This window comes from Meriones unguiculatus, chromosome 4 (genome assembly GCF_030254825.1).
Source record: "Meriones unguiculatus strain TT.TT164.6M chromosome 4, Bangor_MerUng_6.1, whole genome shotgun sequence".
Classification (NCBI taxonomy): domain Eukaryota; kingdom Metazoa; phylum Chordata; class Mammalia; order Rodentia; family Muridae; genus Meriones; species Meriones unguiculatus.
Window position 1 is genome coordinate 69,250,946 of NC_083352.1, and position 13,805 is coordinate 69,264,750.

At 42.0% G+C, this 13,805-nt stretch overlaps 1 protein-coding gene across 2 annotated transcripts in view; it reads right to left on the bottom strand.

The window, feature by feature from the left end:
- Cfap70 (cilia and flagella associated protein 70) overlaps window positions 1-13,805 on the bottom strand; it is a 55,238-nt gene that overhangs the window by 21,498 nt on the left and 19,935 nt on the right. For both annotated transcript variants that reach the window (XM_021643008.2, XM_021643007.2), the window contains exons 9-14: window positions 12,713-12,847; window positions 9,707-9,874; window positions 9,489-9,569; window positions 6,835-6,926; window positions 1,136-1,196; window positions 605-799 (exon numbers count right to left, since the gene is read on the bottom strand). In XM_021643008.2, the coding sequence (XP_021498683.1) occupies window positions 605-799; window positions 1,136-1,196; window positions 6,835-6,926; window positions 9,489-9,569; window positions 9,707-9,874; window positions 12,713-12,847 (732 nt within the window). The remainder of the gene's footprint in view (window positions 1-604; window positions 800-1,135; window positions 1,197-6,834; window positions 6,927-9,488; window positions 9,570-9,706; window positions 9,875-12,712; window positions 12,848-13,805) is intronic.

The window sequence follows — 13,805 nt, forward strand, 5'->3', positions numbered from 1 at the left end:
AATAGCACCATGTGGTAATATTATTATCTCTTGTTGCTCAAAAATAACTCACCCCCAAACAATGCTCTGAAAATAGAGGCTAGCTATTATTATTTTTAAAGACTAAGGTTTTTTTGTTGTTGTTGCTTTCTTTTTCTTCTTTCTTTTTTTTTTGGGGGGGGGTGTGGGAGGGAAATGAGACAAGTTCTTATCATAGCCCAGAGCCGGCCTCATAGCCAAGGCTGGTCTTGAACTCCTGATCCTTTACCTCCTAAGAGCTAAGATTACAAGTGTGTGGCACAACTATCAGCTCTTGTTCTGCAGACAAGGAGACTTAAGTGAGAGATATGAAGAATTAGTTATAGTGTCATGAACATAATTTCTGCTAGTGGAGGGGGTGGAGTCTGCTTTTCAGCCCTGCCCAGCCTCAAGGGAAGACTGGGTCTTAAGGGCTCTCTCATTTGGAATAAATCCACACCACCCTGAAACTGCAGAAGTGGATTGTTTTCTGACATTCTCTCCCAGAAAATGTAGCCAAGCAGAATCAGAGCAGAAACATTTAAACACGTATGTATGGAAGGGGCTCCACTGGCTGATAGACTAATTAAAGAAGTGCATTCTTTACCTTGAGCTGTTCTTTGAAAGCGAAGTACTTTCCAGAGCAATTGAGCTCGTAATTGAGCTGGCACTTCTGCTCCTCCAAGGACTCGCTGTCTATGTCGCTCCCCTCTTTAGCCACCTGCTTTCCAAACATGTGGTGATACTCATCCAGGATGGCTCTAGAGATGCTCTTTATCTGCGTGTGGTAGTCACTCAGCGCCTGGGAAACAACCAATGCCAGGTAGTGAACAGGCCTGAAGCATACCCAGATCATGGACTACAAGTCCCAAACCACGTTAGCTTAAAACGAAGCTTTTCCACCGAGCCAGGCTACACACTGCATGCAATTCACTGATCACAAGCAGAACTGAATGAAAGCCTGTGAAGCACCAAAGACCCGTGTACAACACCCCCCTCCCTCCAACCCTTCATCCACCCCTCCATCCCCAACTCCCTTGCACCTTAGGAAGCCACATTGAAGAGCTCATGTTGCCTTCAAATGCCTCGTTATCCTCACAGTCCCCACCCACCCGCTCCTAGCCCCACTAACACTTGCCTTCTGAGCTCCTCCGGTCCTGCGGGTGAGAGGTGGCCTTGGGGGTATCATTTCCTTGACCCTATATGAGGAAAAAGAAACAAAATAAGAAAAGTTGTATTGTCTACAGGCCTGTGGTCTTTCATATCTGTCTCCCTATTGCACTTGAGCATAGTCTTCTCTCACTTAAAACCCTAGATCTGAGCAGTATATAAGAAGGTACTAATTTGGGCCCTGGCTTTATCCTCACACTTTTTTAAGTGTTGCTAAATGGCCTCTGGACTAAGAGTTGGAAAACAATGCGTATCCATATCTGCCTTGTTTCTGGAGGGACATAGATTTGGAAATTTGTTTTCTTTCCACCTAGGATGAAAAGTATGTTCAGAATCATAATTTATACAATTGTATTATTAAATTACAAAAATACTATCAAGCGCTGAGAACACTTTTTTTTTTTCTTTAAGATTTACTTGTTTGAGCAGGGTGGTGGTAGCTCATGCCTTTGATCTCAGCACTCATGAGGCAACAGAGATGGACCTTTTGAGTTCCAGTGCAGCCTGGTGTATGAAGCGATGTCCAGGACAGCCAAGGCTACACAGGGAAACCCTGTCTCAAAAACCCTAAACAAACAAACACACAAACAAACAAATAAATATTTACATGTTTTTATTCTATGTGTATGAGTGTTTTGTCTGCAATTACAAATGTGTACTACACGCTGTGAGAAACAAAAGAGGCCAGAAGAGGGCATCACACCCCTAGAACTGGAGTTAAGAGCAGTTGTTAGTTACCATATGCATGCTGAGAACTAAACTCAGGTCCTCCAGAAGAGCAGCCAAGAGCTGTCAGTCACTTAGCCATCTCTCCAGTCCCATCTCTCTATAACTTCTCACTACAAAGCAATACATACCAAAACACCTGTCTTCTCTTTCTACAAGGAGGACTGGGCATAGTGATGCACACCTGTGATCCTAGCACTTGGAAGATGGAAACAAGAGGACCAGGAACTTAAGGATGGCCTCAGCTGCAGGACAAGTTTGAGGCCAATCTGGGCTTCGTGAGACCCTGTCTCAAAACAAACAAACAACAAAAACAAAATACAACCAAACAAAAACAAAGAATAAATCAGCTAGCTCTGATTCCTTATAGTTTCAGATTCCTGTCAATATACTGTACTGCCTTGAGATCATCAATTATACAAGTTCAACTTTTCTTTAATAGGACCTAAATAATTGTATAGGACTGTTAATGGTTTCTAATTTTTATTTATTTATTTATTTATTTATTTTTGAGACAGGGTTTCTTTGTGTATCAAGCCCTGGCTGTCCTGGACTCCTGGACTCACTTTGTAGACCAAGCTGGCCTGGAACTCAGAGATCTGCCTACTGCTGCCTCCCAAGTGCTGGCATTAAAGGTGTGTGCTGTTATACTTGGCTTAATCCATTTATCTTAATAAAGAATATATCTAAACAATAAAAAACACCTGGAATAATGTGTCACAAAGTATCTCCTTTCAGCTTTGTTGTCAGCCTTCTAGTTTCCTCTCCAGAGATGAGGTACCAATTCATTCAAAATATATGGCGAGTTCCTACTGTCCATTAGGAGCTTTTCTAGGACTGGGGATGGAGCTAAACAACACAAGATTCTTGCCTTCATGGGGCTTACTTTCTGGTAGTGAAAAAAAAAAAAAAAAAAACATTGAGATAACTACAGTAGAAGCACATGCCATGGAGGAAATGATGCATGAAGGCAGGGCTATGTTGGGGTCCAGGCTGGTGGAGCTGGGGAGCGCACATCACCAGGGAAGCTCTCACTAATACTATCCGGGCAAAGACCAAGGGAAGAGAAAGCTGCATGAGGATAGGGATATTTCAGCAGCCAGTGTAAAAGGCTTGCTGCACACATGGCAAATGCCTTTAATCCTAGTACTCAGGAGGAAGAGGCATGTGGATCTCTGTGAGTTCAAGGCCAGCCTGCGTTACATAGTGAGTTCATGACAGCCAGGGCTACACAGTGAGATCCTGTCTCAAGAACGAAACAAACAACAATAGCAAAAAATGAGCCTCACATGTGAGGAATAGAAAAGACTTTGGTTTAGTATGACTGAAGATACAAAGGCAAAGCAGATGCAGAATATGTAGGCCATTGTGGGTCTTTGTAAGGATTTACACAGGGTAGTTTCTGAGTAGAAGGATCACATGGGCTAACCTTCATTCTAATATAACAGCTTATAATGCTATGTGAATGAGCCTGGGAGATGTTTCGATGGATGAAAGTGCTTGTAGTGCAAGTAGGATGACGACCTGAGTTTGAATCCCATCATTCATGTAAAAGCACCACAATAAAAAAGCAAGGGACCTCTGGGGCTAGGGGTGCAGATGAGTGGGTAGGGAACAGGAAGTAGCAGGGTTCAGCAGTTTAGTTAAAATGTTAAGTTCCATGTTGAGTGAAAAGACCCCATTTCAAAAAATGAGGTGAGGCCATGAAGATGGCTCAGTAGGTAAAGGCACTTGCTATGTAAACTTGAAAGCTGAGTTTCTTTCTTTTTTTTATAATTTTTAATTTTTTTATTATTAGTTACATTTTATTAACTCTGGATCCCAGCTGTATCCCGCTCCCTCATTCCCTCCCAAACCCTCCCTCCCTCCCTCATCTCCTCCCTGCCCCTTTCCAAGTCCACTGATTGGGGAGGACCTCCTCCCCTTTCCTCTGACCCTGTTTTATCAGGTATCTTCAAGACTGGCTGCAAAGTCCTCCTCTGTGGCCTAGCAGGACTGCGCCTCCCTTAGGGGGTGGAGAGGTCAAAGAGCCTGTCATTGAGTTCCTGTTAGAGATAGTCCCTGTTCCCCTTACTATGGGAAACCAATTGGTTACTGAGCTACCGTGGGCTTCATCCGAGCATAGGTTCTAGGTTATATCCATACATGGTCCTTGGTGGAGTGTCAGTCTCAGAAAAGACCCCTGTGCCCAGATATATTTGGTCCTTGTGGAGCTCCTATCCTTTCCACGTCATACTAACTCCCCCTTCTTTCATATGATTCCCTGCACTCTGCTGAAGGTTTGCTTATGAGACTAAGTATCTGCTTTCATTCACTGCTAGGTAGAGTCTTTCAGCAGCCCTCTGCAGTAGGCTCCTGTCCTGTTACTTGTTTTCTCCTACATCCAATGCACATCTTTCTAAGTGAGGATTGATCATCGTACCCCGGGTCCTCTTTCTTGTTTATCTTCTTTAGGTGTATAGATTTCATTATGTTTATCATATCTTATAGGACTATATGAGTGAGTATATACCATGTGTGTCTTTCTCCTTCTGGGATACCTCACTCAGAATTATCTTTTCTAGACCCCACCATTTGCCTGCAAATTTCATGATTTCCTTGTTTTTAATTGCTGAGTAGTATTCCATTGTGTAAAAATACCACAATTTCTGTATCCATTCCTCCAGTGAGGGACATCTGGGTTGTTTCCAGGTTCTGGCTATTGCAAATAAAGCTGCTACAAACATGGTTGAGCAAATGGAAAGCTGAGTTTCATCTCTGGAACCTATATAAAGGTGAGATGAGGACACCAGCTCTACAAAGCTAGAGTCAGATCACAAATGCAATATGGAGTGTATGTACACACAATAATAATAATAATAAAGTCTAACTACCAAATACATAAGGTGAAAGTGATTGAGGAAGACTGCCCTCTGGCCTTCTCACATGCACATGGGTGCACATATGCATAGCTTTGCATACAGGAGTATGCAGCACAAACACACCGGCACATACCTGCAAATTAAGTGAAAACAAAGCACAACATTCCACAATTTATGGAATGTAGTGACTGCAGTCCCCAAAGGAAATTTTCTAAATAGCTGCATTAAATAGGAAGAGAGAAGCTGAGGACGCAGCATTTGCTAGAATATCGGCCTCATATGCAACAATCCCTGGTTTGGTGGCTACCTGTTTAAAACCAGGTTTGGTGGTGCTTGCCTACAACTGAGGAAGTGGAGACAAGAGGGTCAGAAGTCCCAGGCTGCCCTTCATTACACAGTCCAGGATGCATGTAACTCAGTCTTAAAACAAGACAAAACAAAAGCAGAAGAAAGCCAAGTCAGAAACTTAATTATATACTTTAATCACAGAGGAAAAAAAAGAAAGCAGATTTTGCCCAAGGTTTGCAGAAGAAAAGTTTAAAAAGATTAGTAGAAGCTGGGCAGTGGTGGTGAATGCCTTTAATCCCAGCACTGGAGAGGCAGAGGCAGGTAGATCTCTGTGAGTTCAAGGCCAGCATGGTCTACAAAGTGAGTCCAGGACAGCCAGAGCTACACAGAGAAACTCTGTACTGAAAATCCAAAATAACAACAACAACAACAAAAGATTAGTAGAATGGATTAAAAAAATAAGAAAGAGAAAAACAATACAGGGAAACCTACCAAGATTTTTAAAAGATGTTTCAGTTTAAAGAGCAAGAAATTGGGGCTGGAGAGAGGGCTCCGTGGCCCTTGCAGAGGTCCTGAATTCAGTTCCCAGCACCATGTCAGGCATAGCACAATCACTTGTAACCATAGCTTTAAGAGATCCAACACCTTCTGGGCTCTGCAGTCACTTAAATTTATGTGTGAGAGTGTGTGTATGCACACACACACATGCACACAATTAAAACAAACCCTAAAAACAAAGCCAAGAGTAGTAGCACGTAATTTTGCTCCCAGTACTTGGAAGGTAAAGGAACACATATCTCTGTGGATTCAAGGTCTATTTGATCTGCATAGCAAGTTTTAAGATCCTGTTCTCAAAAAAAAAAAAAAAAAAAACAACAAAGCAAATGCACACTGCACACTGCACATAAATACATGTAGGCAAAATACTCGTACATGTAAAATGAACTTGCTGGACAGTGGTGGCAACGCCTTTAATCCCAGCACTTGGAAGTCAGGGACAGGCAGATCTTTGTGAGTTCAAGGCCAGTTTGGTCTACAGAGTGAGTTCAAGGACAGCCAGACCTACACAGAGAAACCTTATCTTGAAAAACCAAACAAACAAATAAATAAAATTAAGTTGAAACAGAAAAAATTGACAAACCTTTAGCAAGACCTACTTTTAAAAAAGATAAACATAGAGATTTTAAAAATACAAAAATACTTTGGGCCATTTTTATACCAACAATTTAGATTGCTGACAAGATAGTAACACATAAACAAAGCATGGTGGTATAGTAAAAATAGTTTTCAAGGGCTGGAGAGATGGCTCAGAGGTTAAGAGCACTGACTGCTCTTCTAAAGGTCCTGAGTTCAATTCCTTGCAACCACATGGTGGCTCACAACCATCTATAGTGAGATCTGGTACTCTCTTCTGGCACACAGAAATACGTGCAGACAGAACACTGTATACATAATAAATAAATCTTTAAAAAATAGTTTTCAAGAGTTACATATATGTACATGTGCATGAGTGTGTAGTATATAGTTTTAAAGCAACTCCTAGACAGATACCAGTGTGAAAATACTGTTACAACACAGTAGGAATTTGAGTGCTTTATATTTTCTTGCTCACATGAACTTTAAAAATGTAATGATGTCTGCAACAAGGAAACAATAATAATAAAATAAACCCTATTTGTAACAAAGATAAGAACACTGTTTCTTAGGACAGGGGGAATTACATTTTGGGAACAAACTGAGAGCCTCTTCTTCATTCCTAACTGTGCCAAATAGGAGAATAAACGCTCCATACCTTCTGGCCAGTTCCTCTGGCATCCGCTTTGGAACCAAGGCTTTGTCCAGCTGGATCTCCAAGACAATGTATGTCCCCGCTTCTAAATATTGCTGCAAAGACATTGTTATTTGTTAATCTCATTTTAAAAGTGACAATAATGGGAGCTGGAGAGATGGTTCAGCAGTTAAGACCACTGGCTGCTCTTCCAGGGGACCCGTGTTCAATTCCCAGCACCCACAAGGCAGCTCATAGCCATTGTAACTGCAGTTCTAGGGGATCAGACATCCTCAAACCGACATACATGCAGGCAAAATACCAATACACATAAAATGCATGTCATTCTTAAAAGACAGTACTGAAACATTTTTAGTAACATCAGGTACTACTTATAACACACTGAGAAAAATATGTGCAGAAACTGCATATGTAGTGTGATCTCTGGTTCAAGTATTTTACACGGGATAAAAATTTGAAAGGAATGTAAGCAATAGTAGCTCATGGAAGAAACCGTTTTCATGTCTGTTCTTGGAAATTTCTGCTCCAGTGGATTCTGTTGAACATATTTTTTCTTTAATTACTTATTTCCTTTTTTGAGGCAAGGTTTCACTATGGGGTCCTAGTTGGCCTGGCACTGAGTGGACCAGGGCCTGAAACTCACATCTTCCTGACTCCCCAGTGTTGGGATTAAAGGCATGGATCACCATGCCTGGTGAACTCCCTCACACTTCTCTTGGAACTACTTTAAATGCATGTCACTCTCTCCTCCAGCAGCCCTCTAATGTAGAAGTGCTATCTTCAAGTCCTTTTTTTATATTATTATTATAAAATTTATTTTTAATTAAATTTTTATTTTTTTATATTAGTTACAGTTTATTTACTTTGTATCCCAGCTGTAGCCCCCTCCCTCATTCCCTCCCAATCCCACCCTCCCTCCCTCATCTCCTCCCTGCCCCTCTCTAAGTCCACTGATAGGGGAGGTCCTCCTCCCCTTCCATCTGACCCTAGTTTATCAGGTCTCTTCAGGACTGGCTAGAAAGTCCTCTGTGGCCTAGCAAGGCTGCTTCTCCCTCTGGGGGTGGGGAGTGTCAAGGAGCCAGCCATTGAGTTCATGTCAGAGACAGTCCCTGTCCCCCTCACTAGAGAACCCACTTGGACACTGAGCTGCCATGGGCTACATCAGAGCAGGGGTTCTAGGTTATATCCATGCATGGTCTTTGGTTGGAGAAACAGTCTCAGAAAAGACCCCTGTGTCCAGATATATTTGGTCCTTGTGGAGCTCCTGTCCTCTCCAGGTCATACTAACTCCCCTTCTTTCATATGATTCTCTGCACTCTGCCCAAGGTTTGGTTATGAGTCTCAGCATCTGCCATCTCCACGTCCTTATATGAAAGTCTTCTCAGCATTCACCAACTTGGCTGAACTTACTTTTGACTGAGACTTACTTTTATCAGCATCTTAAATACAGCTCTCTCTCCTGTATCCATGTCTCCTCTTGAGATTTCTCTTAATGATGTCAGCCTTCCACAAAGCAATACCTGTCTTTTAACTTTTGTTCATCAATCTCCTTGTCCCCACAAACGCCCCAAACCCAAAACCTGGTCTCTGCAGGTCGCAGGTTTCCTTTCCTGTAGCCGGTCCTGAAGTCAAACTGTCCTCAGTGCGCAAGCGCGCTACACAAAAGCCCGAGGTCCCTCCCACCTTCGGTCTGAAACCCGAACAAGAGTTCTGGCTTGCAACACAACTCCTCATCCAACATGATCATGATTTCTGTGGGTCGAAAACCTTTGGCACAGGGGATGTAGCCGCGTAGTAGAGTGCTTACCCAGAATTCATTAGATGCTGTATCCGATGCCCAGCCTGGGAAGAGGCAAGATGTTGCTCCAGAGGCTCTGCAGAGTGAAGCTTCAGCAGAGCAGCAAGCTTCTTAGGTTCTCCAGACTCCTTTGCCTACCTGCCCCTTCTTTCTAGAACCTCTCCTTGCATCCCTCCTACATTATACCCTCCATTGATCCACAGCTTTTTCTCTGTGCCTTGACTCAAGTTGTTCTCTGACCACGGAATGCCTCTGTCTCCATCTTCACTGGGCAAAGGTTGTCTTTTCACTGTGTTTGGGTTCATCTTTTCTTTGAAGATTTCCCTGGGACCATTAATACATAGGCAGGTTTGTCTCCTCTGGGCCTGATGAGAACTTACACTCGTGTTTCTGTTAGAACAACTACCTGCTGCAATCAAGCTGGGCTCAGTGGCGCACGCTTTTAATCCCAGCACTTAGGGAGGCAGAGGCAGACAGATCTCTGTGAGTTTGAGGCCAGCCTGGTCTACAAAGGACATTCCAGGACAGCAAAGGCTACACAGAGAAACACTGTCTCAAAAAAAAGGGGGGGGAGGGGTGTGTGTCGCAGTCCGGACAGAAAGCAGGCAGACAGACAAACATTGCCAGTGATGCATTTTTTTTTCCATCCCTCATGGTGCATCATATAGAATTAGAAAAAGATAAAAGTTTAATTCTGACTCAGGTGTGGTATTGCATGCCTTTAATCTCAGCAATCAGGGAAGCAGAAGTAGGTGGATCTCTGAATTCACTCTGGTCTACAGAGTGAGTTCCAGGATAGCTAGGGCTACACAGTGAAACCCTGCCTGGAAAAATAAAACAAAATGTTGAGCATACTTACCTGTCCTTCTAGATTGTGGCTCAGGGTGGTTTCACCTTCCAAAGGGGTATCTGAGCTCTGGGATTTTATACTAGGCGCTTGCTGAAACACAAAAGAAAATCAAAACATCTTTCATGGCCTTCATAATAGTAAGGACATTAAAATGCAAAATGCATCAATACAACTCATCAGACAGTAAATGAGTATAAACATCTGTTAATAAGGTTTCAGGAGCCTACCAAATCTGGAGGCCGAATCCGTCCATCTATATCCTTGTCCTTCATTGGTTTCTCTTCTTTCAGGTTCTTGGAAAAGGGCTTAGACAATGGAGAGTTAAGTCCTCCTGCTTTATTATTGTGAACTATATGGTGCCCAGTGTCCCTGAATAAGCTGAACAAGCATTTGGTCTGAAAGGAAGCAAGTGAAGAACAATGGGTAATGGGGCCTCTCCAGGGAAGTGTTTTATCCAGATCATTGCAGCACCCAGAACAGACACCTGAAGAACCTTGCTGCATTCCTCACTTATAGAACACATACGCTCACCATGAAAAATTAGTGGCCTCCTTGCTGCCTAAAGAGGTCGGAGGGGCCTTGCAGCCGCACTTGGTTTTGGGGTCACACGTAATTCCAGTCATCAAGGAGACTGCATCTTTGACACATATTTTTATAATTGAATAATTATACAATTCATTTATATAAAAGAGACAATATCTGTCTAACTACTATTTACTTATCAAATTAGCTGAAAGAACAAGGCAAGTTTAAAGTTTAAATAAAACTTTGGTGTGGTTCAAACCACAGTCAATTTTGTCACGTTGTTTTCTAGGGGAAAGTAACACCCTGTAAAATTTAACAATAAAAATTCATTAGATACTCATTGTAAAGACAGTTATTATAGTAAAGTTATGGAGATCCATCATCCATTTGTACCGCTGGTGAGTAGCAGACTCTTCTTTTTAAACAGAAATCAGCCAGGCAGTGGTAGCACACACCTTGCCAGAGGCAGGCAAATCTCTGAGTTTGAGGCCAGCCTGGTCCACAGAGTGAGTTCAAAACCTTTGATCTACAATGGTATAATGCCTGCAAGATATCCCAGGGCAATGGTGGCAGGAAGCTTGTGGGGGCAACCCACTAATAACTGACTGGACTTAAGTGTCATTCCCCGAGATGAAACCTATTTCTGACGCTATTTGGGTGACCAAGAACTAGAGAGTAGATAGTCCAGGACCTAAGGTAAAAACAAATAAGACTGATCTAAAAACAAAAAGAAAAAAGAATAGTAATAAAATGACTCCTAATGACATCCTGCTATACTCAGAGATCAGTGCCTTAATCAGTCACCATCTGAGAAGCTTCCCCTACAGCATATAAGAACAAATACAGAGACCCGAAGACAGGGATTACACAGAGAGTGAGGACCTTGGTACACTCAGTCCTAAATGAGATGTCTCCATCAAATCCCTCCCCAGAGAACTCAGGGAACCCTGCAGATGAGGGGGCAGAAAGAATATAAGAGCCAGAGGCAACGGAGGACACCAAGAAAACAAGGCCATCTAAATAAACTGAACAAAACTTACATGAACTCACAGAGAGTAAAACAGCAAGTCCAGGACCTGCACAGGTCTGCATCATATATATCCAGTTTAGTGTTTTTATGGGATTCCTAAATGTGTGAACTAGTGGGTCTCTGACTCTTGTGCCTTCTCTTGGGCTCCTTTCCTTCTGTTGGTTAGCTTTGTGCAACTTCGATGTGATAGCTTTTGTTTTATTTTATTATAGATATATATTTTATATCCTTAAAAATGAATGAATTAATGAAAACCTGACCACTAGGGTAAAGGTTAACAACTGAACTGTCACTTACACCTGCTGGGAGGGGGAAAATGAGTTTTCACCAAAGGAGTGACACTGGGTACATCAGCCACTCCAGGGCAGACCGCATGTTCAGGAGTAGTCTGATTGACCAATTAATTACTCCACAGCTTTTTTTGTGTGTGCTTTTTATTTAGTTATAGTTTGGTGGTTTGGTTTTGTTTTCCTGTTTGGGTGTTTTTATTTTATTTTATTGACTTTGTTGTTGTATGAGGTTTTTTTGGTGTGTTTTGCTTTATTTATTTGTGTTTTGGTTTTTAGAAAGAACCTAAAGTTTGGTAGGTAGGGACAGGGAGACAATCTGAAAGGACTTAGGGGAGGAGAGTATAATAAAATACATTTAAATTTAAAGATGGTTTTATATAATAAAGAAACAAATACTTTTAATTTTATTACTTTTATTTGTGTGTGTGTGCATGGGGGGGTGCTATAGAGGTAAACAGACCGCTGTTAGGAGAAGGTGCCTCCCTGCCATCTTGTGGGTTCTGGAGATCAACCTCAGCTTGTCAAGCGTGCCTGAAAGTGCCTCTACCCTTGAGCCATCTTCCTAACACAAGTAAAAATAAGATCAGAGCTGTTGAGATGTGGCTCAGTGGTTAAGAGCAATGGTTGCTCTTCCAGAGTCCTGAGTTCAATGCTCAGTATCCATATGGTGGCTCACAACTGTCTATAACAGGATATAATGTCTTCTTCTGGCATGCAGGTGTACATGCAGACAGAGCACTCATACACTAAATAATAGTAATAATAATAATAGCAACAACAACAATAACAATAATACCAAAAGACCATGCTCAGACCTGCCACGGTGATGTACACCTTTAACCCCAGCACTTAGAAGGCAGAGACAGATGAATATCTGTGAGTTTGAGGCCAGTTTTATCTATATATCAAATTCCGGGCCAGCCAGGGCTGCACAGTGAGACTCTGTCTCAAAATAAAAAATCCATACTCATGAAAAGTTGGGGGGATCTAAGACTGCAAAAATAAAAAAGTAAGATCAACTGTCTGATTTGGGCATGGTGGTGTATCCTATAATCCCATCACTTGGAAGGCAGAGGTAAGAAGGTTGGAAGTTCAAGAACAGCCTGAGCTGCATACAAACACAGCAACTGGTGCCTAGAGAGGTCATAGACCCACCCAGAGAAACTAAATTAACAAAGCACCAAAATGACTTCTAGACATGCGTGTTTATACTCAAAGACAAATGCTTCTCTCAGCCTAAATCAAAGAAACCTTTTTATAGTACACAGCAGTGACTGCCATACACTAACTGGCTCTAGATGTCACTGCAAAGACATGAGCGCTGAAGACATAACCAAATACATATATGGGGGATAAATTAAGATGACACATCTTATGAAATTTCTTACCTTTTCAAAGACTGTCCCATCCAGGTAGGGAAACACATGAAAAGCTCCTCTTATCCTCTTCACTCCTGGATATAGGAGTGGGACCATGTTGACATAAGCCACACCATGAAAGGAAAGCTGGTTCTCATCATCAGTCTAAGGAAATACAAGCACAGTTGTCACAACTACAGCAGAGGGGCAGATGGTGTGAAGCTCAGACTCGGAGTTCAGAGGCTGTTCTAGGAACAAGCTCTACTAAGCAACCAGCTGTGTTTCTTTGCTACACAGACACTTTAGGACCTGGCTTCATTTCCAGTAAGATTAATGAGGTAAAAGGCCATAGCTGAGTCAACATATATTCAACTGAATTAATATTACAAATACCCCACCACAAAGCCAATTTCAGCAAGCTGCTTCTTTGGAGAACAGTCAAATTTTGGAAAAGATAGTTATAGAACGTAAGAGCAACTAGATTGCCTGCTCAAACTGTGAGCAGAACCTTCCAGAGCTTCAGTATGGCTTCTGACCAGCATGTTTTAGCTTATCCCCTCAGTGACAGGGCATGCTTTACTAAGAAAGAGTCTCTGTGTATGTCCAGGTTCTGAAGAGCATTTTCCTAAATCAGCAACACTTGCCACAGGTTAAGGACCACAACCAGGCCTACCATGTATTTATAAGATCTGATTCCATCCAGACTCACTCCAAAAATAAATCACCTGTTAAACAACTTATTCTAATGTCATTTTAATAGATTCCTTTTTTCAATTTTTTAAAGATTTATTTATGTATTATGCATGCAGTGTTCTGCCCGCACGCCAGGAGAGGGCACCAGATCTCATTATAGATGGTTGTGAGCCACCATGTGGGTGTTGGGAATTGAACTCAGGACCTCTGGAAGAGCAGTCAGTGCCCTTAACCTTTGAGCCATCTGTCCAGCCCCTCTAATGATTGTATAGCTGCCATAAGATATGCTAAAGGAAAACCAAAATTTTAGAGAAACCATTAATTCCAAGTTTAAAAGTAATCTCTTTAATTTTGCCTACTGTAATAATAGATTCAAGATTAAAAAGCCCTTTGTTTTTATCATAACATTTTATAGCTTTGAAACCCAAAG